A 25,550-nucleotide genomic window follows, 5' to 3' on the forward strand; every position below is an offset into this window, starting at 1 on the left:
TAATTAAATTTAAGCATTGAAAGGAATATTTAAATTTAGGTATTTAATAACTACTATAAATATTTTTTGCGATTTACAAATAATACAATTTTTTTCTATTAATCCATTACTGATATGTAAATTTAGGACGAATGCCAAATAAACTTTTTATTATTTTTATGTGGATCTAAATTAGTACTTACTTAAACTGCAGGAAATTTGGAAGCGATTGCATTTATACCAAAAAAAGTCTTGTTTTTTAATTTCTTCGACATTTCTGTAAAATAATAAAATTTGTAAATACGATATTCGGGACTGCATACTCTTGCCAACAACAATTTCTTCCTAATAATTTAATCTAATTGTGATTGGAAGATGTATTATCTATATATCGTTTATGACAAATGCGAGCTTTAGCTCGTAAAAGATTAATAAAATAAGCTTTCGAGAATTATATATATTATATACGTATCCTATTCTTGTACTCTATCATTTTTGTACAGAATCTATGCATTAGAACCCGAAAAGATCGTAGCAACTGTTCAATGTATAGTAGTGACTTTGGTCGCCGTCTAGATTTGATATTTTTATAATTCGCAAGTACAAATCTGAGAACGGCGAGTGGTACTGGCGAATTACTATAATTGCATTAGTTTTAATACAGCGACAACTCACATTTATTATCGATCCAAAGTATGGCTAGTACTGTCTGCTCATTTGTTATTACGTCAGTGCATTTTAATATTGATGACTGAATATCCTGTTACTATTATAGCCACGTTTATACAAAATTGTAATAAATATTTGTTGAATATCGCTTTCTTCTCTATCGAGATAGTTCAAGTGTTTTCTTTCTTTTTATCTCAAAGAACTAGATATTTACAACAATTTGTGTATTCGTGGCTCCGTTAAGTTGTCAATCATGTCTCTGTGATGTATTTTATGTTATATGACTGAATTTTCGTTGTTGATCGATTGCATTTTCTCGGCACAATGAATAATCTAATTATGAAATATTTTCCGTGTAAATAATACATAACTGTTGCTGATACCAATGTTTGATACAGTTCTATTACTTCATATAGAACGTTTCTGAAAAATCTGACCAAACTTTGAGAATTTATTCTACTGACTTTTAGGAATAAAAAAGTTGACGTTGGTATATTTGAAAAAAAAAATTTTTTAATTCTGACCTTTTTAAGATACCAATAATAAATTTTCAAAAAATTAATTTGCAATTCAATTTAATTTAGAAATTAAATTTACAATAAATATTTTAATGACAAAAAGTAAATTTCAGATCTTTCAAAAACATTCTGTATACATTTTGCACATTAACAGGCAGTGTAAGCAGCATTATTTAAAGTCATTTGAAAACAATTGTCGCTTTAAACTTTAGTACGAAGTTATATTTAGTTATCTTTACGCGATTTCTGAATTTCTCTACTTCACCTTGTAATATTTATGAATTTCTTATAATTAGAGGCAGATGTTCCGTTGTGTAATTTATGTCATTTGTACTATAAAGTACAAATAAAAATAAAAATCTCAAAAAATTCTGCAACTGAACATTTTCAAGTATTATTGCTATATTTGCATATTACAGCCATCAAAATGTAATGAGGGGCAATGAATAACACGTAAGTATATAATTTTCTCACTCTTTTATATCATACGTAAATATATCGACATAGCTTTAAGACAAGATATACGCTCAGGAAGACTTATCCGCTAGTAATAGCTATCGAATTCGACGATAGAACTTAATGTATATATAATTTCTTTTTCATAGAAGACCACATACTTTGAATCGCAATTTAACGAACGTGTATAGCATATAGAGTTACACGATTATTTACAAGTTTGTTTATAGTTAAGAAAAATGGAGATTTTTTTTCAGCACCCCTGAAACTTCAATGACGATTTATGTGTGAATGACATTAATATCGCAAATTACATTGTTATTAGAACGTATCACGTTTTAAGTTCTGTTATTGCATCACGTTGCTAGTTTAGAAGGAAAACGAGTTTATTATATGACATATGCTGCAGCATTTGTGTAGTGCTACATTATTTTATGTGGATCTAGTTATTCAGAATTTCTCTAGCGAAGATCTCAGAACGAGTTATCTGCGATCGGTGTTATATCGTTGAACATTAATCCTGCCTTTGCTTTTCATCGCGGTATGCGTGAATAAGTATCGATGAATATCAGGATGATTGATATCTCATTGTTCTCTGTGTCTGACTATCGGGTTGTAGTTTCTTTTCCAAAAGGCGTGGCGTAGTGCCACTCCGCGACAATAATCTATTGACAATAATCTCATCTTTTTTTCTCATCTTTTAATTTGCAATAATTTATCTCGAAATCCCGCGAGTTATTAACATCTAACTGAATCATCCGCAGATTATTTTCTACCCTCAGAGCGGCGCGACGAGTGCTTCGCGCGTTCTTTGGAATGAAAGACACTGATCTGATTGCAACAGGGCTAAAAATCGAACGCGATGGATTCGTTCGTGGAAAGCCAGTTTCATAAAAGAACGCAGTGTTTCTCTTCCATGAAAGTGTCTTTCCTAAGTTGTTCGGTGGCAGTATAAATTAGTCTCGTTGAAGCAAGATGTACGCCTCAAACTTCACTTCCTCGTGAAATCTCAAACACTTCCTCGTAATACTCGTAGTTGATACATTACGGTGTACATCTCGTTAGTACGCCGTATAATCTTGCCACGGTCTCTGCTGTCTGTATTGCGCTCCGCTGATCTGTACACCCTCCGGCGTCCTGTAATACACCGCTCGACTCCGATCGTTATTACTGATACTCGGCAGGAACTGATTCGGAATAAACGATTTTTGTTGATGCTGCTGTTGCTGCTGCTGATTGATCGGCCTGGAGAGCTTGTAGTTGTTCTCGGAAGGTTGTAACACGGTGTCTCTACCGAGCTGTCTGTGAAGAGGTAGAACGAATCCGCTCGGCAAATTAGCTTCCTGAACCAACGTCGGCGTCAGGGCGTCGTTCAGAGTAACATCGTACTCGCTCTCGGGAATATCCTGAAGGCGATGCGTTACTTCGTTGATTCTTTGCTTTGCCCTGTAGCTACCTGGTCCCGATGGCAGTTCCTGAGTGTCCTCGTTTCTGTACGTCGAGCTGTAGATGTTTGGCGTGGTCTCGACGGAAGGTAGTCTCACTTTGCTGCGAATCGGAGAACCCGAGGATGTCTGCACATTGCCGACATTCGCGTGCTTTTCGCTCGAATAATTTTCTATCCATTTAGGCGTTAGATTCTCGGTTTGATGGTTACGCGAATCGTACGACTGATTCTGAGTGGAGTATTCTTTGGAGGGGTTCGACAGATCTTCTGGAGATCCTCTCGAGACTTCCTCCTCATTATTCTTCTCTATCGGTTTTCGTAGCGCCGGTCTGGATATCGCACTATCATACTCTTCCTGACGTTGTTTCTTCTGAAGATCGCTTTGAACGGCTTTGTAAGCGTCATACGTCTGCTTATTATCCGATCGCAGAGGTGGTTCCTGATGATTAAAGTTTCTATTATCTTCTTGTTCCTCTTGCACGTAATAATTCCTATAGTCATTCTCGCCTAAAGTGCTTCGATGATCAGTTGTTGTTTCTTCGTCTCTTCTAGACGAATGCGGTGCTTTAGAGCCGACCGGTGATAATCCTCTCGGATTGGGATTACCGCCTCGAGACGGTAGGAAAGGCCTCTTCACGATTCGAACGGTGGTTCGAGGTGGAGGAGAAGACGGTGGCTCTTCCAATGGCTCGTCGTAATACTCGGAAGAGTATTCATCCGGATACGCGATTTGATGATTCTGTTCGTTTCTACCTTCTAGGTCTCTATCTTGGTAATCCACTTGCTGAGACGGTCTCTGAGAATTCTCGGACAAATTTCTGTGATAATCCTCGGTATCGCTCACCACACGACCACTTTGAGTCTGAATAGGTCTAGTTGGTCGTTCCGGATAAGATGGCTTTTCCGATCGATCGGTCACTGCGTCTTTAGAGTCTTCTTCAGGTTTACGAATAAGCTGTTCTGGTAAACAAGTCGTCGTAGTTGTTGTGGTAGAAGTGGTTGTAGTGGTGGCCTTCTCGGTTGTTCGATCGTACGAGTTGGGTCTTCTGGATGCTTCAGTGGTATCCAATAGATCCTTCGATCTCGAGGAGGATCGCGATCGTTCGGCTTCTCTCTCGCGATCGAGAACCCGTGACGAGTACGGTCGTTCTTGTCTTTCAGAATCTTGCGACCTTCCTCGTGAATCGCGATCTGAGGATCTCTCGGGGCTGCGATCTTTTCCACGCTCGAGAGCTCGATCCCTATTTCGATCTCTGTCTCGTTCGTAGTAACGATCTCTCGAGCGATCCTGATGCGTTCTGAGTCGTACTTCTTCTGGCGGTGAATGATAACGAGTTCTAAAAAATTAATTATCATTATCATTAATTACAATATTAATTATTGTTAATGATTATGAAGTTCAATGGTTGCATTAAACTTTTGTAGATTGATTTTCACAACACCCTTTTATATTTGTTATAAAGAAAGCAATTTTAGAATTTTATACGAAAATTTTGATGGTAAAATATGTTATCAATAATTTATGTCAACAATGTATTTCTTGATGTTATCATTAAAATAAATATAATTGAATGTAATTAAGAGAAAATATAATTAAATAATGAATGATAATCGATATAATGAACATCAAATATAATTAGTGATTTATTATGATATTTACTTTAATTACAATGATAGTTATTCTTTCTTTAAAGCAATACTAACATTTATGAATATGAATTTTTTTTTTAGTAGTTTAGTTTGAATATAACTTTATCGGTGTTGTGTACGTTACCTTACCTGAGGGGACGATCCCGATCCCGAGTTTCATAGAAGTCTCTATCTCTGTCTCTGTCTCTTTCTCTGTACGAAGGTCTTCTTCTGAGTGGCCTCCTGCTCGGTCTGATATCCTCTAATTCATCATCGTAATAGTCATCCTCTGCCAGATCCGCTGGTCGCCGTCGTGGCTCCTCTTTAATCACAATTTTATTTTGAAAAACCGATTTATTAACTTTTTTGTTGATAATTTTACCTGTTGGCTGCGCAGGAGTGGTTTTATACGCGTATTTATCTTGTTCCGAAAGTGGTACTGGCCGTCTAATCTTTGGTGGTGTTCTTGGCCTCGAATAAACCGAAGTATTAGGTGCAGCCGGTTTCACCAGGCCTTCCGCATTAGACGACGCGCTCGCCGAAGGTGCCGCAGGTTCCTTATCGTCGTAATCATCTCTGTATCTGACGTGAACAGAATGTAATATCAAGTTTCGTAAGCGTGTACCGTTCAAACAATACGGTATCTAAAAGTGTTGTTGCATATATAAGATGTGTCGAAGTGGTTTTCGATAGGATCAACATCAGCATGTTCTCACCTCTTATCGGAATATCTTCGTTCATCGGTATCCCTGTTTCTCGACTCCGGGCGTCTATCGTATACATCTGAATCTTCTACCTCTCTCGATGTAGATCTGACACCTTGATCCGGATTTCTTCCCCGAGGTCTCGAGTCATCCTCCAGCGGATCCCTCGACCTGGGTGGTTCCCTTCTATTCCCCCTTGCTGGATATCTGTCCCTAGTGGTATCTCGATCCCTATCGTCTCTACCGCGCGCTGGCGGATCCCTATCCCGGAAGTCACGATCACGATCCCGATCCCTGAACTCACGATCCCGGTCCCGCCTGTATTTCCGATCGTCGTACTCGTAGTCGTCTCGACCGATGAAATCTCGCGAGCGATCGTACTCATCGTCATAATAATCTTCCTCGTAATAATCATAGGGTCTTCTTCTCGCTGGAGGTCTTCTTCTAGGTGGAATTCGATCACGTCCAGGAGCTCTGCTGGTCGGCGCAGTTACCGGCGCCACGGTGGTCGTAGTAGTCGTCGTAGTTGTAATAGCTTGGTAAAGAGCATCGTTTCTGTGCCAATACTTTTTGGAGTTAGCGCAGTCGACCTCGGATACGAAGTGACAGATGAAGGTCTTCTGGTCGAACGCCGTGAAATTGGCGCACAGGAAGTCATAGCGGGTGCCAAAGAGACAATGATGGTAGACCTTGAGGAGGACATATGTGCAATGTTAGAATTATCGCGACACGTCTACCGTATCAATAAGAATGGCGACGTTAATTGCGACGGCCATTAAGAATACGGAATGAATTTTGACGCCGGACGTTTACGAAATCGAATCGCGATCGATGGGTGAAAGTGGGCGGCAAATCGGCGCCGCATGTCAGACTTTCGAGATTTTTGAAGGCACCTCGGTCGTTTTCTTTTTGATTGCCTACCGCGCGAATCTCGCTCACGATTCGTTATGTTGACCGTCCTCTCGGAGTAACGAAACGTTGGCGACACGATGATTTCAGCACACTTTTCACCGAGAACGAACGCGGGCGATCTTGCCGCACACGCCACCGACGTAGCTTTCACACGGCGGCCGCGAATGTGCGAGTGCGAATAATTGCACGGAGTCGCATAAACGTACATTCTACGGTACGGCCACGAATGAAAAAAAAGCTCATGTCTGTGTGCGGTATTATCTGGAACGTACAAATGCCGTAGAATTATCTAGGGGAATTATCTAGAATCATTCAGAGCACATCCTTTCGATAAGTGTCCGGCACCGTTTCACTGATTGTGAGATCTTTGTAAAAAGTAGAAGTTAGCTCTGATCCTTCCAATAATAGATCATGAATCTTACTCAACTCGTAACGTGTACATAAATGTCAGACGATCATCGAACGTCTGATCGCGCGTCTAACGAGTCTCACGCACGTACATGGTATGAAGTAATTTCATCGATACAGTATAGTTAGAATCATTGTAATTTTACTGATATTATTATAATAGCCTTATTTCAATTTATCTTCCAGATTTTATAATTAAAAATTGAACCAATTTAATTAATTATTGAACAAAATTATTGGTCGAATTTATTTTAATGAATCACATATAATATTGTACGTTTCGAAGATTCCGATCCCAGGTAATTTCAACTCTGAAGAATTACGGTGGAAAGTCGGTAAAATGTTTGGTTGGTCGAGACTTCCCTATGGCAAATGCAGAAAATAAATCACGGTTATTTGCATGAACTAGAGTTAAAATTATTCAGAACGCATATCTTTCTTTACTTGAACGTTTCCGTATATGATAGGATCTTCTTGTATCCTTAGTGTCGTCAGTTATATGAGCGTTATTGTCCCTGCAAACGTTAACAACGTTACGTCGATCACGTTCGGGAGTATTAATTAGCAGGACTCATTACAATTGTAAATTCTACCCGAGACTGGGAAGATTAGAAAATAATCTAAGCGATCGCAGGTGATTTCCGGGAAGCCAGTGACGAATTAATTGCTCATTTCCCAATTTCTCTTCCGCGACAAATCTTTCGCAAAGCACACAGGATGACCGATCTTCCCGGCGGTCCTTTTTTCTACGACGCGCTGCGTAGATCACGTCCCGGGCCGACGAACCCTGCTCGTTACATTTGCATGACAATGCTCCATTCGTTCTGCAGTCCCGCGAAAATGATCGATAAGAGAACGAGCCGAGTCCGGTCGGAAAGGGGCTACTTTGCAATCGCTTTCACAATTCTAGGAGTCGCGCGCACGTAAATCGCGGAACGGTCAGGGACGGGAAGCGTAGCAGACCACGAAAGTCCTCTTCCTCGGCTTCTTTCCATGGTGACCTTGTTATTGTGGACGGCAAAATACATTTTTCACTTTCGATATCGATTTCTAGTTTATTGCTCTTGCAATAGACAATAGTCTTGCAATAGAAAAATTAACCGTGTACCTACCAATTATTTGGCGCTCCTTAACAAGACACAATTACCTCAATTTTATCGACGTATTAATCGCAATGATATATTATACGTTATTGTATGCTATACATAGCAATGATACATTATATGGTTATACGTAGCAATAATACAGTTTTATGTTTATGACAAATCTTCGATTAGTCGTGCAATTGCACGACTATTATCAAGATCTATCTTTGTCATACGAACGAGAATTATCAAAAATCGGCAATGATTTAAGTTGCAGCGACGTTGATCTTTTCGACTTTGTACGATAAATATTACTCATGCCTCGCGTTCGCTACACACAGATATACAATAATTACTGCTTAGTGTCTATACGGTAATTACACCAGAACTATATAATTTTGTTTCATTCAAACGACGCGAATGAATCTGTAACGATGATTTCTCAATCGGTTTTATTTGCCGAACCCGTGATTCGGATTCGTGCTGAGATTCGCGGTGAAATGATCGCTCTCAACGATGCGATGATTGGTAAAAGTGTGCTCAATCGATACGCATTTTTTTGCATTCGCGTCTTGCCCGAGAACTCGCTTTCGTTCGTGGTTGCTCGCGTCGATGTCAACGGTTATCAATCAAGTTTTCATAGATGGCATCGACCGATCACTAGAATCGAGTAATGATGATTGTTTTCCGTCGACGTTAGAAATTAGAAGGCAATGCTCTCGGATCATTGACACCTGTTTATTACGCGATGAAAACATTGGAAGATCTTTCTTCAGAATTCATTCAGGCGACAACTGATTTCCCTCTTGCCGCATTTGAATTGACATCTTTTTTTTTAACGAAGAGGTAATTCTAGTTTATTATCTGTTTAAAATTGCATATCTAGCAGCACCTCGTTTTAATAATGTTTTAATAAATGGATTTTAATCGGCGTATTGCTTGTTATAACGGACATTATTCGACGTTAGAAATTTGCATTACTTTTTCACTTTCTTTCCAAAGATACCGTTACTATAATATTTTCTCGACTAGATACTATTTCTATAATTAAGTGCAATTAAGCTTTAATTACCTGACACTTGTGCGGCACACTGGCGTAGAATCCGTCGTGTAAACCGTCGCATTTGAAGTCGATATCTTCGGGTATACTATTATAGAATGGATAATCACTGAGATTATAGCCATTTAATTCGCGCGGTAAATTCGGATCCCATATGTAGTCGATCTGTGGAATTCCCGTTAAAGTGTGCCCAGTCGTTCCGTTAGTTTCGATCGCGACTGTTGTCGTCTGGAAAGTAAAATGAATATTACAGTTTTTCGCGATTTTAACTAAGGACCATGACATACAAAAAAATTTAAGCAGTAAGCAGTAAGCAAATTGGCCAGTCACAGTAGAGACCGTAAAAGGCCATGACATAAGCAGTTACAAATCCAACATTGATTTCCTTGTTGCTTAACCCTTATACGTACTATGTACAATTTGATGTCTCATTCATACTATCAAGGATCACTAAAATCTCTTTGTTTTTTCACCTCTTCAAAATAATTCAAAAAATCTCTAAAAATTCATCAACCTACTTCCAACTTTCTAGAATAAATATTGACTCTTTATTTTGGAAAATAAATAAAATATAGTATAATTTATAATTACCGAAATACTCAAAGAAACTTGCACGAACAGGAATCGCTCGGTCACTAGTTACCCATATTAGTATGGTAAGAGTTAAGTTTTTTGTGTACCATGTATAACGTTAAAGACAGCATTGAAAAAATTTTAAATTAATTTACTATAAATATGGGGTTGTCGGAAAAGTCATGACGTATTTTTGTCACATTTTTAATTCAAATTTATATATATTCTACATTTAATTATACCATTCGATATAGAAAAGCTTCAGTTTTAAGAATCTGTTTTAATAATTACGTCACGATTTTTAATGAAATTATGAGCAACTAAAGTCAAAATACTCCTTTTATTTAATCCGTGATAACTCAGTAACAAAAAATCATAGGAATATTTTTAAAAAACGATTTTCCAGGGAAATCTGCAAGCTTTTATGATAGATAGTCGAAATGGTCTTAAATTTTTTTAGGCATGTTACAGTCCTACAAAGTGAGAAGAAAATTTTTCATTTTTTTCAGCTGGTAGTCTTCTGTATGTAAAAATTACTAAACTTACATAAATTCAAAAAATATAGTAAGCTTTTGAAAGTAAATCACTCTTTTAAAATTTAAATTTCATTTATTTTTAAGGAAGATATTGTATACACAATTTTGAGCTGAAAAATGCGTTGTGACAACCCAATATATGACTGTATCAAATCTCATAAAATAGCTTTCGTTTTCTACGGGAAATACGGAGCCCTCGGTTCAATACCGATTTTGCTATAATGACAATTTCCGCGTATCGTGGACGGAAAAGCGCGTATAGACGTCCGATAGACTGGTATCTTGTAAAAAAGTTATTTCACGCTTGAAGAAGCCGCTGCGTCGTGCTATAATGATTAGCGATGAGCATTCGAGTTTGATACGATATTTATGGGCACTCGAGTTCGATATGATGTCATATTTGTTCGTTTGTGTACGAAGGTGAACCTGTCGAGCGTGAGTTCACTTGAGCGTTAATTGATTTGACGCCGACACACATTAATCAAAGCGCTACGGCGCCTTCGCAGATGCAGATACGAATGAATCCCGGTGTTAAACCGGATTTACGCGACGTAGAAGTTTACGCAGTGCTGTCTTCGTGATTTGGAACGAGACACGCGATGTTTATCATATTATCACGGTGGTCAATGAGCTCCTTGCTTCCAAGATGTATTACCGGTTAATTTACGTCGTGTTGCATTCGTGACATTTCCTTTTATTCGCGAAGAAGCATTGGCGAAATGAGAACTCGTTTGGTACACGATCATCGTGACTGTGGCGTCGGTTTTGCAACGATCGATAAAGGATTATGTTTCGCCTACGTCGTGCCACCTGAACGACACGATTGCACGATTTGAAACAAGGATGTATAATTCCAGTTCGATAATACTAGTATGCAAGTTATATGAAATGCATTTTTTACTCCTATTTATAATACAGTTGGAACATTTGTGCTAAACTTAACGCAAGTACAAAATGTTTTTTTACTGTATTTATGTAAAACCCAAAATTGAATTTATCAAAATTATTTTGATTATAATTGTTAATCTAAGATTGTATATCGGTTTTTAGTTGACGCAAAGTTGTACTCAAATTTGAAAACATAATAAATCAGAATTTATATAATTATTGATTAATCAAATATCCTTAAATAACATTGAATTAATTGTACTACTTTGTAATCTGTTCTAAACATGGTTGTCTTTTTCACATACCTCCGAATTCGCCTGATCATTTTCTTCCTCTTGAGGTTCCTCGGTTGTGCTGGTGGTCGTTGTTGTGGAAGTTGTCGCAATCTTAAATTTTGGCCTGGTCTTGAGTGCTGCGGAGACAGCGTGGGCCAATAGAATTCCTGGAAAAAGCAATTTTGTTATTCAAAACGTAAAAATATATTAATGTGCATTTAATAATCATTAGATAGCGTGGGTAGAAGTCATGACTTTCTACAGTTGCGCGACTAATCACGTCCGAGGTAAAAATAGTTCGGTTTGCTCGCCTGAGGAGTATCGATGGCCCCGATGAGTCGTCTGATACATTAAGGAAAAAGGCCATCCACAAATTACGTAAATCGCGAAGAAGCGTCGGCGTTGCAAAACTTAGACGCGGAGTATGGTGAGAACCCAACATAAGTGTTGCAATTTTCTCTCGCCGAGCGAGCGCATTTGGTTGGGTAATTGTTGTTAAAACGGATCAAGGCTGTCGATTGATCGTTTCCTTTCCACGTTTTGTTGATTTGTGTACAATATATGAGTCACATATGTTATAAGCTCATAATACTCTGCGTTAATCTTCAATCAATTATGGAAATTTCATTTTGGTAGATTCTCATATTTGTCTCGTTTATTTGTTTTTATTCATGACTTCTTATTTTAGTCAAATTTATTGTTTCCATCTCTGTCTTTAAATTTACTCTAAAATAAACAAGGGATGTTATATATATAAATACTGTCTCTCTAATTATTAATGGCTCCATAAAGCCTTGCTCCTGAATCACATTTGCGACTGTTTTGAAGTAGTTCAAGGCTATTTTGAGAACCAGCAGCTGGAGAAATTAAGATGCAAGGTATGGATATTCCGTGAAGCGCGAATTAAGGCAGAAACTGTTTTATTTTCTTATATAAGGCTTATCTCCCGACGTTATATATCTTTATAGATGGATGCAATCGATAATTCACACGCTGCGAATGTATTGGATTTAGTTTCTCGAAGACAGAGAAAAATAAGGATTGCTATAAATAAATTCTACCGCTAACACACTTTACTCGATTAATTAATAAAACTTGGAATATAGAAAACAGTCAGCCAGGTAACCGTTTAATAATTTCTATAGGACTTACAACTCGCTGTTTTTACGATTATACGTTTCTTATATCTTGCTTCCGTTATTTTCGAGACGATTGTCGAGCATACGTAAAAACGATTGTTCACGCCTTCGTTGAATCGATTAGGGTTGCGCGGCAACGCGAACGCGGCTTATGGACCGGAAAGTGGATGTCCTCGAAGGTGATGTTGAAAATGTACTGTAGGCCCGGCGATCGTATAACGGGATCATACTTTTCCAGGCTGCGATCGATAAAGAGCTGTACCGTACAGGTCGGCGTTGCATAAAAATGAATTATATGGGAACACGCTCGCATTCCGTTTGTGGGAAACGTTAACGTGGGCGTTCTCCCTCTTTGTAAACGTTATACGATAAGTCGGTTTTCATGACGAAATCGTTACCGCTATTTCTATGTCGGCGTATAAACAAATTGCTTCATTCAATTGTCTGTCGGCGACGCGTAGTCTCGATCGAATGGGAATGATCTGACATTTTCTTCCCTCGAAGGGCGTGACGCCGGTGACGGAATCTTCTTTCGCCTCGGCGATAATCTTCATTAAGAAATTATGATGCGACACGAAACGCATTTACGTGCAAGTTTTACGTGCTACGTTGATGCGTAACGATGATCAGATGTTAGTCGTCGACGTTATGTTCATCACTATAAGATTAATATAGCGTCACCCATTATCGTAAAGGTTTTACGATGCCCCAATAACAGCGGTTTAAATTATTTCATGATTTTAAACGTGGTTAAAGACCTCAAATTGAATGTTGCCCAACCGGCGAAAATGTCAGAAAGCATTCTAAATGCTAACGCATGGTGTCACGTGACTGATACAAACCGCTCTAATGAGTATTATGGACAGGTCGATAGCGACTTCACAGAACGCGTTAGCAAACAGGCACAACGCAATCTTGGCATGGAATTTTGTCTTTATTGGATTTGAGCTTTATTTTGTCGCCACTAAAATGGATGACGTTAATGCTTGTGTCTGCCAACTATCTTATCCGGAATTTTCGGACTCTCAAGATTACACATTTCATGCTTCGCGACGAGACAAAGGAAATCTCTTGGCATTCACAACAGATCCCTCTTTCTTCGTGCAACTTTTCTGTAAAACATTTTTGCGAATCGCACGTAGCCATGAATCGCAATACGAATACCAAATGTGTTTGATGTAATTTTTAAAGAATAATCTGTCGTTTCTCGGTTGATGGTAACCATTTTGTCCTCGGCATATTTAATTTTCATGGACTACTTAATATAAGTAATCCACTATTTTTTTAATTTCAGGAAAAATGATAAATTATAAATTAATATATATATATATATATTTAACAGATAAATGATAAATTATAAATTTCAGGAAAAATTTTTAAATTAACTTTTAATTGACATTCACACTAAGAGCAAAATCTGAAAGAAAAATTTATACTTTTTTTAATTTTCTAAATTAATTACTTTTCTATATATAAAACATTAAAATATTATAAATAGCTGCCGAGTCTTATCTGCGCTAATATCAATAGATTTAACTCTTCATTGTATTGTCTTGTTCAATTTCTTTTGTTTATTATGGAAGGCTGTTTCAGTCACTGTTTTGTATTGTACGAGGAGTCGCGTTGAAACTCGATTTACGTGCGATATAAAATTCTCGGGTGTAGAAGGTCGTCCACTGTCTCTTCGACATTCCTCCGCAGCCGTGGAAAGTCCAAAAATACTAAGGACTTCGACATCACAGCGAACTGCGAGATGGACAATGAAAGAGATTCTTTCTTCTGCGGAACGTTAAACAGGATTTCAAAAAATAGTAGAAATCGAGTAAAAGTCCCGCTAAGTTCCGTTTAATGTCGGGGAATCATGATCGTCGGGAAACGAAGAATCATCAGATTCTATAGAAATTAGCTTACCGTACAGAGCGAGCAGCAGCAGCCATCGTTTCTCCCGCATATTGGCACTGTAACAAATAAATTAATTACATTAATTATGTGATGGAATAATTATTATTCAATTAGTAAATTGATCTGTATTCCAATTAATTTAATTTTAAAAATAATTTTTTGATAAAATTTTAAAAGAGGATTATATTAATTTACTATTTTATTAAAATGTTAATATGTAATCTATAAAGAATTAACAATTTTAATAAAATTACAGTATGCGTATATGAGATATAATTAAAATGTAATTTAGTAATGATAAATTAAACGTAATTAAATGTATAAAATATTGCTTTTTTTTTAATCGAAATGTCAAAGTTCTCGATTTTGCGCGACGTTTTTGTAAATGTTTTTGTCGTCAATTTTTTTCTCGCCCAAGGCGTTTTTGAGGACAGAGAGGTTTCTACGGTTGCGAAATATTAGTCGAATTCTTCGGGGTATTGAATGACAATCGCACAGCACTGTGCATCGGCGAGCATAATCAAAGCGAAGTGCCTTAGCACCGCGCGTAGACTGTAGAGGTGCTCGAGCATATGGGAACGGATAGGAACTTTCTCTGTGCTGTCACCACTGCTAACCATATAATGCAAGGATAATGCGGGTGTTATATAAATGCGCGATCACGTAATATCGGGTGTGACTTTGTAGTAGCGGTTGTGAATGTCTAATTATCATAGCCTATCGATGCTCCCGGAGTACATAGTTTAAAGAGCATTTGCAAAATTTTTCAAAGAAGGTGCGGTAATATTCTGGTTTAATAACTTATGTTAGACCATCAGCGAGCGATAATTGTTGCAGCGTTCTTACAATAATAATAACGGGTTCGCATTCTTACCCAGAAGATTGAAATCTCTTTGCCTTAGAATTTTTAAGTCTGGCACGTCACATTTAAATCTTATAGTACCTATTCTGTGTATCACGACTTTTACTTATGAAGTTTATTGAACATTGAGTTAAATTTGCTACAAATTGCTACTTCGTATAGATGTAACAGATGGCCTTGATTTTTACGGAGTTTCGATCATCATCGATAATTCACACTCCGTAATGGCATCATGCTCTTAAGATTTTATTCCTTTTTTTTTTCTCTCGTCTGGTGAAAGTAACCTTGCAACCTTCCAGTACCAAATTAGATTACCAATTGTGGACTTGAATAGTAACATGCCATGAATGTATTATAATGGTCATACACTTGTTACGACTTGTACAGTTAGCTATTAATGAGGTTTGAGTCATCGAATTTAATCAATTTGAGATTAGATTTATCAATGACTATATAAGATTATAAAATTACGATATGTCCGGTATTCGATTAATACAAATTAATTAATTACGATGATCTAAGTAAGATACGCAACAGGATGCGAATCCATATTCTTGCCTATCGTTTTTAATTAAGCAGAGAGACGGCACGTGATTTTCGAATGTAAATACACGCAATTCCTACGTTCTTCTCAGTTTTCCGTACAGAAATGTGCCGTACATGCTCGCATTAATTAAGCGCGCTATCGCGCTCCAGTTCTCAAACAGATTCTTATCGTTTTTGTAAAAGTAGGAAAGAAAGAGAGAGGATACCCCCTGCACGCTGCATACAAGACTGCATTATTCAGTTACACAAGTTTTCGTAATTGTTCCTTTTGTTTGTGTCACAACGCGAAGAACGAGTTCTCAGGCAGTATGGGAAGTCTTCCCCAGATCAATGATCAGTTTCATCCGGAAGCTGTGCAAACTAGATCGTAATAAAATTTATAAATTTATATTCAACACAAGTTTTAGTCAGCAAAATATGTTAGGAGCTGTATATTTCGTAATCATGCTGTTATATAATTTACTATTTTCTTTCAATTCTTTTATATCTTTTATTTACCTATTTCCTGTGGCACATATATGTATGCATTATATTAGATAAATAGATACGCAATATTTTACCGTGTAAACATAACTTTAATGCGTGACGGAGAATTATCATATCGTTAGAAACTTCAATTTATTAATTATACATTACAAGAATAAGAGATGCAATCTAAGTACAATTTGTACTTGTTTCGATTATTATCGTTTATGGAACATTTTTCGACAGAATTTTTCTTATTAAGATACATGTGAGATACGTCAGTAGTAACGTTATCTTGGTTACGATCAACAAGTAACGGTCATCGAACGCCCACTAAAGGTCACCGGAAGTGATGGTACCAGTTACTCAATTGATTCGCCTTCTTAAATCAAACCTCACAAGTGTAGCAAAAAATATGCTTTAAAGATTCTTAATCTTTCATGAATTATTTATGTTCTTTCTCTAAAACTTGAATAATAAAAAAATCTTAGGTAGAATATTAATTTTAAAAAACAGCTGTAAAGAAAAAGAAACATTTATATTATTTTTTAAATTGAGAGTAAAAAATAATATTTCAAGAGAAATTTGAACTTTGATATTTTTAATTAATTTTCTTTAATAATTTATAAACTTTTATACATTTTTTCCTATTATAATAAACAAACTTTTTCAAATAGTGCTAAACATTACGTTATGATGCGGTTACAAAATATAGCCTTCAAAAATGTAATACGCTGAAACACAACAAGCTTTCATTTCCTCATACGTTCTATGCGAATATTCGCTCTGAACTGTATTATTGAATTAATCGACGATCGAGAAAAATTATGCATTGATGCCGACTACACGCAATGCAATGGGAGAAATAGTTAATTAAAAAAGTGCGAATACATATTGCGAAATTTTGACAAGAAAATTTTTTCGCTTTTTCAGAATGTTGTTCTTTCTCTCATTAACGAACATTATTAAGATTCAATGGAAATAATATAAGATTATATTATGTTTGTATAATTATGTGACTTTATGATAATAATTTTCTTCATAGTCGAAATTTACATAAAAAGCGTGTGAGAGAAAAAGATAATATCAAGAAAGATATATTTTATGGATACTTTTGTTTTATAAAATTTCTAATTAAAAAGTAAATAATTTATATATTTCGTAAAATATTAAAGCAATAAATTTTTTAAATATTTGCGTATAATAAAGACTTTTTGTAGCATATTTTGCTTGCTTTCTTAACAGAGCAGTGAACAAAGGTTTAAGCCAGACACACCTTGTATATTCTAGAACGATTATATCTTCGTGAAGCAGATCTGCTTATAATAGATCTAATCCGATTATGATTCGTCAGATCAATGAATCAGTCACGAATAAAATGCTTCTCGCTATTTTAATCTTGCTATCCATAGCGAAGGAAGGGTGTTTGTTGCATTAGTTACAAGGCATTGTTTGCCTTGTAGGTAGAAAGTGTATACGATTGTGCAAAGCAAACGCATGCAGAACAAACGTTAATAATTACAATGAGAGTTGTTGATCGTGCGTGCGCGTGAAAAAAAAAATCTTTCGTAAATTAGATTATTATCTGGTTGCGGAGTATGAAACGTTGAACTTGCTTGGACGAACGCCAGGGCCGCATTGGAAATTTTTGAGCGCTACGACCAAAACAAAATTCTGCGCAGCTGTGTCTGGAATGAAATAAATACGCATCGAGCAGATCTTGACATTTTCTTCGCGAATATATATTTATAAAAGACTTCATATTTAAATATAGAAACGTATCTGAACGTGCAAAAATGATTTGGAGTTTGAAATATTGGAAAGATAGCAGAGCCTATAAAACAAAATTATTATCATTATAATGAGAAATAAATCAAAGAAATGTATAAGGTTAAATAAAATTATATTGGGATAGAAAGATTAGAATTGATTTATAAGAACATTTTATTACAGCTAATTGTTTATTTTTTTAAAATAAGCAACCATGAAACGTGATCCGTCTTAATAACGTTTCTTCTTAATTCTGCTACTTAAAAAGTGATTTATTTAAAATATTATAATTATTATATCTCACCAGTATATCGCATTTCCACATTCCAAAGCTTCCGTTCTAACACTAGAACGATTTCTCCTATTAGAATTTAGAAATTCTTCCATAATCCATTTATGTGCTTTTTGCGAGGGTACTGTTTACGTTACTCACGATAAGCAGAGTATTAATAATTTACGTAAAGGAAATACGTCTAACTTCTTCCTTAAGACAAAATAAAATTTAATGAATAAGTACATGAAACACATAAATGGCTTACGGTCACGATGGTATTCAGAAATTAGCTTCCATCACTTGCATTCAGAGTTTAACGTACGCTCCAATGACCACGGAATTGAAGTAATCGGTATCGTTTATCGTAGATCATTCGCTTGCGCAATAAAGCGATAATGAGAATAATTGCCGCTATTCCTATCGATTAATTGCTGCGACTCTAAATTCGATACACGTAAAACATGTCTTCGACAAGTTGATTAAAATTCAACTAATACTTTAATTTTGATTAGGAACTGTCATTGAGCAACACTCAGAATTCGTTCGGTCGAGTCGATCAGAAAGTGTTTCGTCGAGACGTGAGAACCGGCTTTGGAATAAATGATTTCACTCTTGGTTGAGAATAACATTTATTCGACCGTAAACCATCGGTCGCGTCGTTTTACCAATTTATTGTGTAAGATCAATTCCTATATATACAGAAGTAATATCGACATAGTGGTCACTAAGGGAAAAAAATCTTGTGGGTTCGTTCGATTAGTTTTACTAAAATTATCGATGTAAAAATTATATATTTTGATAGGTTCTCGATGTATATCAATTCCACGAATTGACTATTAATATCAACATAATAAATAGCCCTGCATGCTTCATTACGGTTTTTACGTAAGTGCAATGTGCGAATAACGCGCGATAGATGTTTTGATAGCCGGCGAAACTATTCGAAAGTTATTATTTAAGAGTGGGCGCAGAATGAAAAATTGGACGAATCCGTCTCCTACGAATTTCTCCCTTAAGAAGAGGCTTGTGCTTCGTGTATAATTAGCGCGATTAATGTGTCGTGAAGTCGGTGCGCCGCCATCGTCTTCCTACTCTTCCTATTCCGTGCGAACGATTGTTCGTTAGAGAGGAGAGCACAATGAGGGTCCGATGGGGGTCCATATAAGAGATATTTTACGGACGCTTCCTACCGCACTATAAATTTTATTGTATAAGACGTACAATGTAGTTTATCGCTTTCTACAGTTTCTTCAATGTATTTGTACGTAACTCAACATCAAGGTACTTCAAACGATCCATTGTTGCGTTAATTGCGAACATACGTCTTCCTACGGTAACAATTAATAAATTATTTCATTATTTTTGCCGATCACGAAATTCAGCTTGTAAAATAAATGAGTATTTATCGGAAGTAGACTCTCGTAACGTCGCATGAAGGACGTGTGACATACTTTTTACTCGTTGACACGATCGCCAATCTGGTTATTTTACTATGAAAGTGCTGATGATCAAAATTTCGATTTGTCGTTGGGCTTTTGGAAATCTATAATTCCATCAAACAATTAAGATATTGGTTGCACGTAAGATTTATTTTTCAAATTTCTATGACATAACATTATGTTCGATTTAAAAAAAATTAAAACGATTGATTAATAATTGTATTAATTACAGTAACTTTTGCTGAACACTTAATAAGTAAAATTATTAATGCAACTATTAATTGATCTTTTTGAAAATCGAATGTAATGTCATAGAAATTTGAGAAATGAGAATCGTACCTAAGAAATATTTTAATTGTTTGACAGAAATTATTTTTCTAAAAGTGAGGATAAATCGAAATATTGTATCTGAACATTTATCAAGTGTTCAGCTTAGATATATGAAATAAATCCACGCCTAAACAATATAATGACTTTATAACGACTTTTTGCTTCATAGAAATTAGAAGTAACTTATTGCACCGTTATTTTTATTTATGTGCTACTCGGGGATACGTATTATATACACATTCCTCGAGCTCATATGGCTTTGCCCGGGCTATTTTCTCACTTATTAATTCTCCTTTCCGTGAATGCGATTATCCACCGAGAGGTTATTTACAGCGAGACGTGCCGGCGGGTACAAGATAATAAAGTAACAGTTACCGTATACCCCGTGTATCCCCGAACAGTTAAGACTCCTAACGCCATCGTGGTGATTAAAATTTTATTTATCCCCGCTCGTGAGCGTATCTCCTGTGTAATTATTTCCAATTGAAGCGTACTTCAGTAATTACTGCGGTGATCAAATAGAAGTTATTTTATTCGCGGCTTCACTTTTCCCGAGCGCATTTTCTGCGAATACGGTAAAAGTGTTTCCCATGTCAATCGTCATGCTCCTCCACTGCGGATCCGTCCGTTCATTAATTACCGATCGAAAATGGACTTTTTCTCGCTTCATCGTTCGCAAGTCACATTGATCGGCAGTAAAGCTATCCTGGCGTTCGATTATGGCGAAGTCGTTCGTTTATTTTTCCGCCGGCGTATCGGGAGAAAGCCGACCACCGCTCGCGCTCGCGCTTGCCCGCGACGACGGACGTGGATTATGTCGTAACGTCGTGGCACAGTGCAATATTGTTTATGAAAAAGAACCCGCAAACGGGCGAGCACGTGCTGTCGATGCTACTGTCGCGGTTGCTGCTGCGCCCTGCGTCATGTTGCACCAAACCATCGGCGCGCCGAGAAAATGGGCCGGTCGCGGGCCGCTTGATTACGAAACTTTTTTAATTATGTAACAACGAAGTTTGCGCGCGGCGAAAATTCTTGCGCATATTGCGGTATTGCTGGTCTGTTCAGAAGGCATATGGGATACCTTGTGGTTTTTGTAGAAATCGAGAGAATCGATACAAATTGAATAATCGTGATTAACGTTGGAACTGTTAGAAGATCGATTGAGATACCGATGGTTTCTAACGTCTCAATAGTCTGTTCTTTTTCGAAGAATTCCACACAACATGAAATATTTATGTAAATCATTTTTTTTTTAATTTTTCAATAAAATATTTCGAAAATATTTTGTAAGCATTGTAAAATATTTTACAAAAATATTTTAGAAATATTATACAAGTATTGCAAAAAAAGAAGAATATTAAAAAAATTTTGATTTCTTGGCATAACATTTGTATTTCAAAAATATTTCATGTAAAAATTTCTGAAATATTTTAAATCCTGTAATGAAATATTTTAGAAATAGTTCTAAAACAGGGCGAGTTTTTCATCGATTCATCGATTGATCAATCGCATTTGTGCATAATGCGATTGATCAATCGATGAATTAAAAAACTCACCTATATTTCATGCGATATGGGATACGTTCTGAACTAGTATACAATGGCAAAATCAGTTGGTGTGAAACAAACTATATTTGTTATTGCAATTAACACCATTCTTCGAAAAGAATAGATTCTTCCGCTTAATGAGAAGAGCAATGAAACTGTGCGCCGCGATGTGTTTTAAACCATAGAATCAAATCACGAATAGATAGAATTGGAAAAAAGGTCGAATTTCATTAAGAGGAGGTGTAAAGGCGTGTCGCGTCTAACGCGCTTCTCGCGTAAATTAAATTCACTTTCAAACGTGTGTACAATCGCCTCGCGGAATCCACCGATTGAAAGTGAACGTGGACGCGTTAGAACGCATTGGACGGAGCGAGGCGATGAATTACACAGGTAAAGAGAGACAGGGAGAGAAAGAGCGAGAAAGAAAGAGACAGAGAGAGAACGGTCGATTGGGATACCATTCGAGGTTACGGAAAACATATTCCGCCTAATCGATGAAGTAGTGTCGAGGTGAGAATTCTTGATTTAGATAAACTCACAATAAAAACGCAACGAATGCGAACGCTATCGTGATTCGATTGAAAGTTAAGGCGTTCGAGAAATGTTTTACTCTATAAACCGATGAAGCTATTATATCAGTTCAAAGTTTTCTCATGCAAACGGCGAGAGACTTCAATAATTAACGTATTAACATTTACGTGGGAAGTAGGAGAGGGGATTACAAATTAGCTAATTATTTCGCTCACCTACTTACATATCTTTTGTCAGAGTTCCTTTTCGAACGAAAACTTTTTTCCCCGCAATTTCATTGCAGGATATGATTTATTTCCTGCTGGTAAAACGAATAAATTACCGTAAGACCGACGAAAGTTTTCAGCGGGAATAAGATTCAAGGAGCGAGCGTGCGTACTCGATGCGTGCGTGTCGTTACGATGTGTGCGGAGGATGCATGAGTGTGTGCACACGTGTGCGGCGACCGAGTATACCGTCTTTAAGCCGAACGAACTCTCTTCTCGTTATACTCGCGATTCCCGACGAGCAGATTAGAAATTCGTGACTTCGCTGGAACGATATTCGCTCGACTACTTGCGTTGGAAAACATTACGCAAAGAAAATTGCGTTATCGCGCGCTATTTTGAGTGGAATTTCGCGCGACCCTTTCGATTTCGCGCCGACTCGTTCGAGCGGAAACGTATTCGAGGAGAGTGATCGGACTTGGCAAAATTCAGTGATAAAACCAGTTTGCTCTCGTTGTCATTGCTACCGAGATGCAAAAAACGACGAGACGGGGCAGGAAGGCGCACAGGATGCGACAAGTAGCGAAAGTCCTGTCTTTATTGCAGTCTTCGAAGCGACTCGCTTTAATGCTCGCGTTCCTCATTTTTATAGATCCTTTTCTCTGTTCACTCAGATGAATCTGAACCACCAGCCGCATATTATTTATACTTTGTGGCAGTTTATTACTTTATTTGTATAACTAATAAATAATGAAGATGCAGCATTTTTAGAGTGACGAATGCCTCGAAACTTTTTTCTTTAAAGCTATCTCAGACTGACGTGCATGAACTGTCGCAAGAGAACAATGATATTTTGACTGCAGGCTGGAGTTGAGAGCTCCTTCCAAATAAACACTGTAATTAGGGTCGGTGAGGTAACAAATTTCATTATACAAATTTCATTAAATTCGACGAAATGTCGTGGCGCTTCGCTTTCTTTGCTTTCGAGGAGCGCACAAGTATCCGATATAACGCTGGAAATTAATAAAACATGTAGGTACATATAGTGCGTTTCACCGTAGGATAGGTACAAACGTTTTGTACAAACAAACGTTTAACGTTATGAAAATTTCAACGTTACGAAAATTTCGCAAGATCAATAGCTGCGAGAGCCTTACTCCGAAATAAAAAAAAAAAAATTAAAATCCGTCAGAATTTCAGAATTTCATTTCGGTCTTCTCGATTACGCAGCTCCAGCGAGAGTGGAGAACATAATTCGGAGCGCACAACGCAAACAGATGAAAAGGCGATCAAACCTGTCTCTCTCGGCTCCGCTCGTTTTTCGCTAATCCCTCATGAAACCCACCGTCCTCACATCGACTGGCACTTGAAATGCAAATTCACAAAATACGGTACGATTACGAATGAGAGGTACGAGCACCTCGTCGGAGAAAACTAACGGTGACGTGCGCCCGGAAAATGCCCGCCGTGCGGTTTTCGGTGGGACCGCGAAGACGAGACGACGAGACGACGAGACGACGAGTTTTTCGTGCGGGTGCAGGGCGAGATCGCGGCGTCCGGTCCGGCCAGAAGACTGCGCGATGGAAGTGGAAAAGCCACCAGCAGGAGCGTTGCGCTCCGACCACCATCGTCAGGTTGAGAGCTTTCTACGACCGACGATGAGGCTGGAGGAGGGAGTCGAGCGGTGCATTGGCGTCTTCGGGGCCTGACCGGGCATAGGCGTAATTCCACTGGAGGCTTAAGGACCTAGAGACTGGGAGAGAAAGGCATGAGAGACTTGGCGAGCAGGCACGGCACGTAGAAAGACACCTGCGTCGCCACCTGACAGAACGAGACGCTCTCGTGCTTTGTAGCCCAGGTTCGATATCGATGCTGTTAAGGTCATTGCTGCGTGCGGCAGCACGCAATCGTGATATTTGCTTTCAGCCTGCAATAGTCACCAGATCGATCCACGGCTATACTTTGCAATGAACCACCCAGACGTGTAATTACAACGAGACCGACATATGTGAATGATTATATATAGTCGCGATTTGTTTGACTTCAATTGATAATTCATGATAATTATGGGTGGCGCGTTGGGTATCGCTGGTGCTCGAGCTTCGTGAACGATCCAATCGCGATTAGATGACAGATAGGAGTGGATGAAATCGGTTAAATGAATAGTTCAATTTTTATGGCATTTGTATTCGACACCTATTGTCACGTTTGCTTTGCGTTGTATTTAAAGAATGGGGGGAGGGCGTTCTATCAAAGGTCTCTCATTGCCTTCAGGGTATTCCGTATCCGTCGCCGGTCCCTTCGTCATCTGTCACTGACCTGAAACCTATAAGCGTGCATACCACGAAGGATACGTATGAGAGATCAATCAGAAGAGCCGAGTGAAAGTGGAACGTCGGGCGTTAATATCTTGACAAAGGATGCTGAGAATAGTCGTAGGCGACACGCATGCCTCGGGGATGTTTCCAAGCGGTAATGATCCCGCGCATCGCGACACCGCGGCGAATCCTGGTGAAATGTAGGAAGCTGGTTCTCCTCCGTGGCGAATCTTTCGTAATCCTCGTACACGGAGACAATCGCGCACGGTCGTTATCGAGTTTTCAATAAATTACCTTCAGGGTCGCGGATCAAGTTGATAGCGTTGCCGATACCAAAGGGAGTAACCGGATCTCCAGGCGACAATCGCGCGATTAAAGCACCGTTAATGACATTAAACAAGCAGAATTTGCATGCTACTTATTGACGAATGACATTTACAGAAAATAGCAATACGTCATCTACAATACAGCTGTGAAGATTTCCTTAGGAACGTAATAACCGTTATAAAATGGTTGTATGTAAGAATTGTCATACTCTCGACATTACGTCATGTCACATCAGGCAAAAGATTCATTGCATTTGTATTATAATAGACAAAGTCGAATCGATAATTTATCTTGCTAATTTATCTTGAAATACTTATATTTAGATGTACATATGATTTATTCTGCTAGTTAAAGAGGAAAAAATTCTGACACTTTAATGTTTACAGTTTCTCATCTTTTAGAGATAAACTTATCTCTTTTAGATTTAAACTATCTCTTTTAGAGATAAATGAACTAGAGATAAATTTTGCTGTCAACCGAGCAGATGTAATTGCCTTAGTTGCTAATTACTAGAATCAAATAAATTACGAACACTGAGCTGACTTCAATCTGTGAAGTTTCTTCTTGAAAGATTTAGAAATTTCATCAATAATTTGCGAAGCCGAATGGAAGATCCTGCTCGCTACAGAAAGGAGGGTCTGGCCTCGTGTCACAGGTTTATAAGAGGTCCATGACGCTTTCTGGCCACTCGAGAAGTCGACGAGTCCTTTCTTCCTCTATCACCGGCCACCAAGGACGATGCTTCTCATTCCTCG

The 25,550-nt window shown here is 37.7% G+C and overlaps 1 protein-coding gene across 1 annotated transcript; it reads right to left on the bottom strand.

Annotated features, from left to right (window-relative positions):
- Positions 1-1,628: 1,628 nt before the first annotated feature.
- On the bottom strand, positions 1,629-23,649 carry LOC108766002 (zinc finger CCCH domain-containing protein 13). The gene is made up of 8 exons (XM_018515008.1): positions 23,446-23,649; positions 14,190-14,236; positions 11,170-11,306; positions 8,880-9,095; positions 5,415-6,091; positions 5,081-5,280; positions 4,849-5,020; positions 1,629-4,406 (listed from the first exon to the last, which is right to left on the bottom strand). The coding sequence occupies exons 2-8, from the start codon at positions 14,227-14,229 to the stop codon at positions 2,684-2,686; spliced, it is 3,165 nt and encodes a 1,054-aa protein (XP_018370510.1). The 5' UTR covers positions 14,230-14,236; positions 23,446-23,649; the 3' UTR covers positions 1,629-2,683.
- Between the last annotated feature and the right edge of the window lie 1,901 nt (positions 23,650-25,550).

This window comes from Trachymyrmex cornetzi, unplaced genomic scaffold (assembly GCF_001594075.2).
Source record: "Trachymyrmex cornetzi isolate Tcor2-1 unplaced genomic scaffold, Tcor1.1 scaffold56, whole genome shotgun sequence".
In the NCBI taxonomy this organism is placed as follows: Eukaryota; Metazoa; Arthropoda; class Insecta; order Hymenoptera; family Formicidae; genus Trachymyrmex; species Trachymyrmex cornetzi.

Bases quoted from the DNA above. Each gene is read 5' to 3' on its own strand.
- LOC108766002 (XM_018515008.1), bottom strand. From the start codon at position 14,229: ATGCGGGAGAAACGATGGCTGCTGCTGCTCGCTCTGTACG. The intron at 6,092-8,879 runs GTAATTAAAGCT...GTCCTCCTCAAG, and splicing joins GTGTGCCGCACAAGTGTCAG to GTCTACCATCATTGTCTCTT. The intron at 4,407-4,848 runs GTAAGGTAACGT...TTAATTTTTTAG, and splicing joins GATCGGGATCGTCCCCTCAG to AACTCGTTATCATTCACCGC.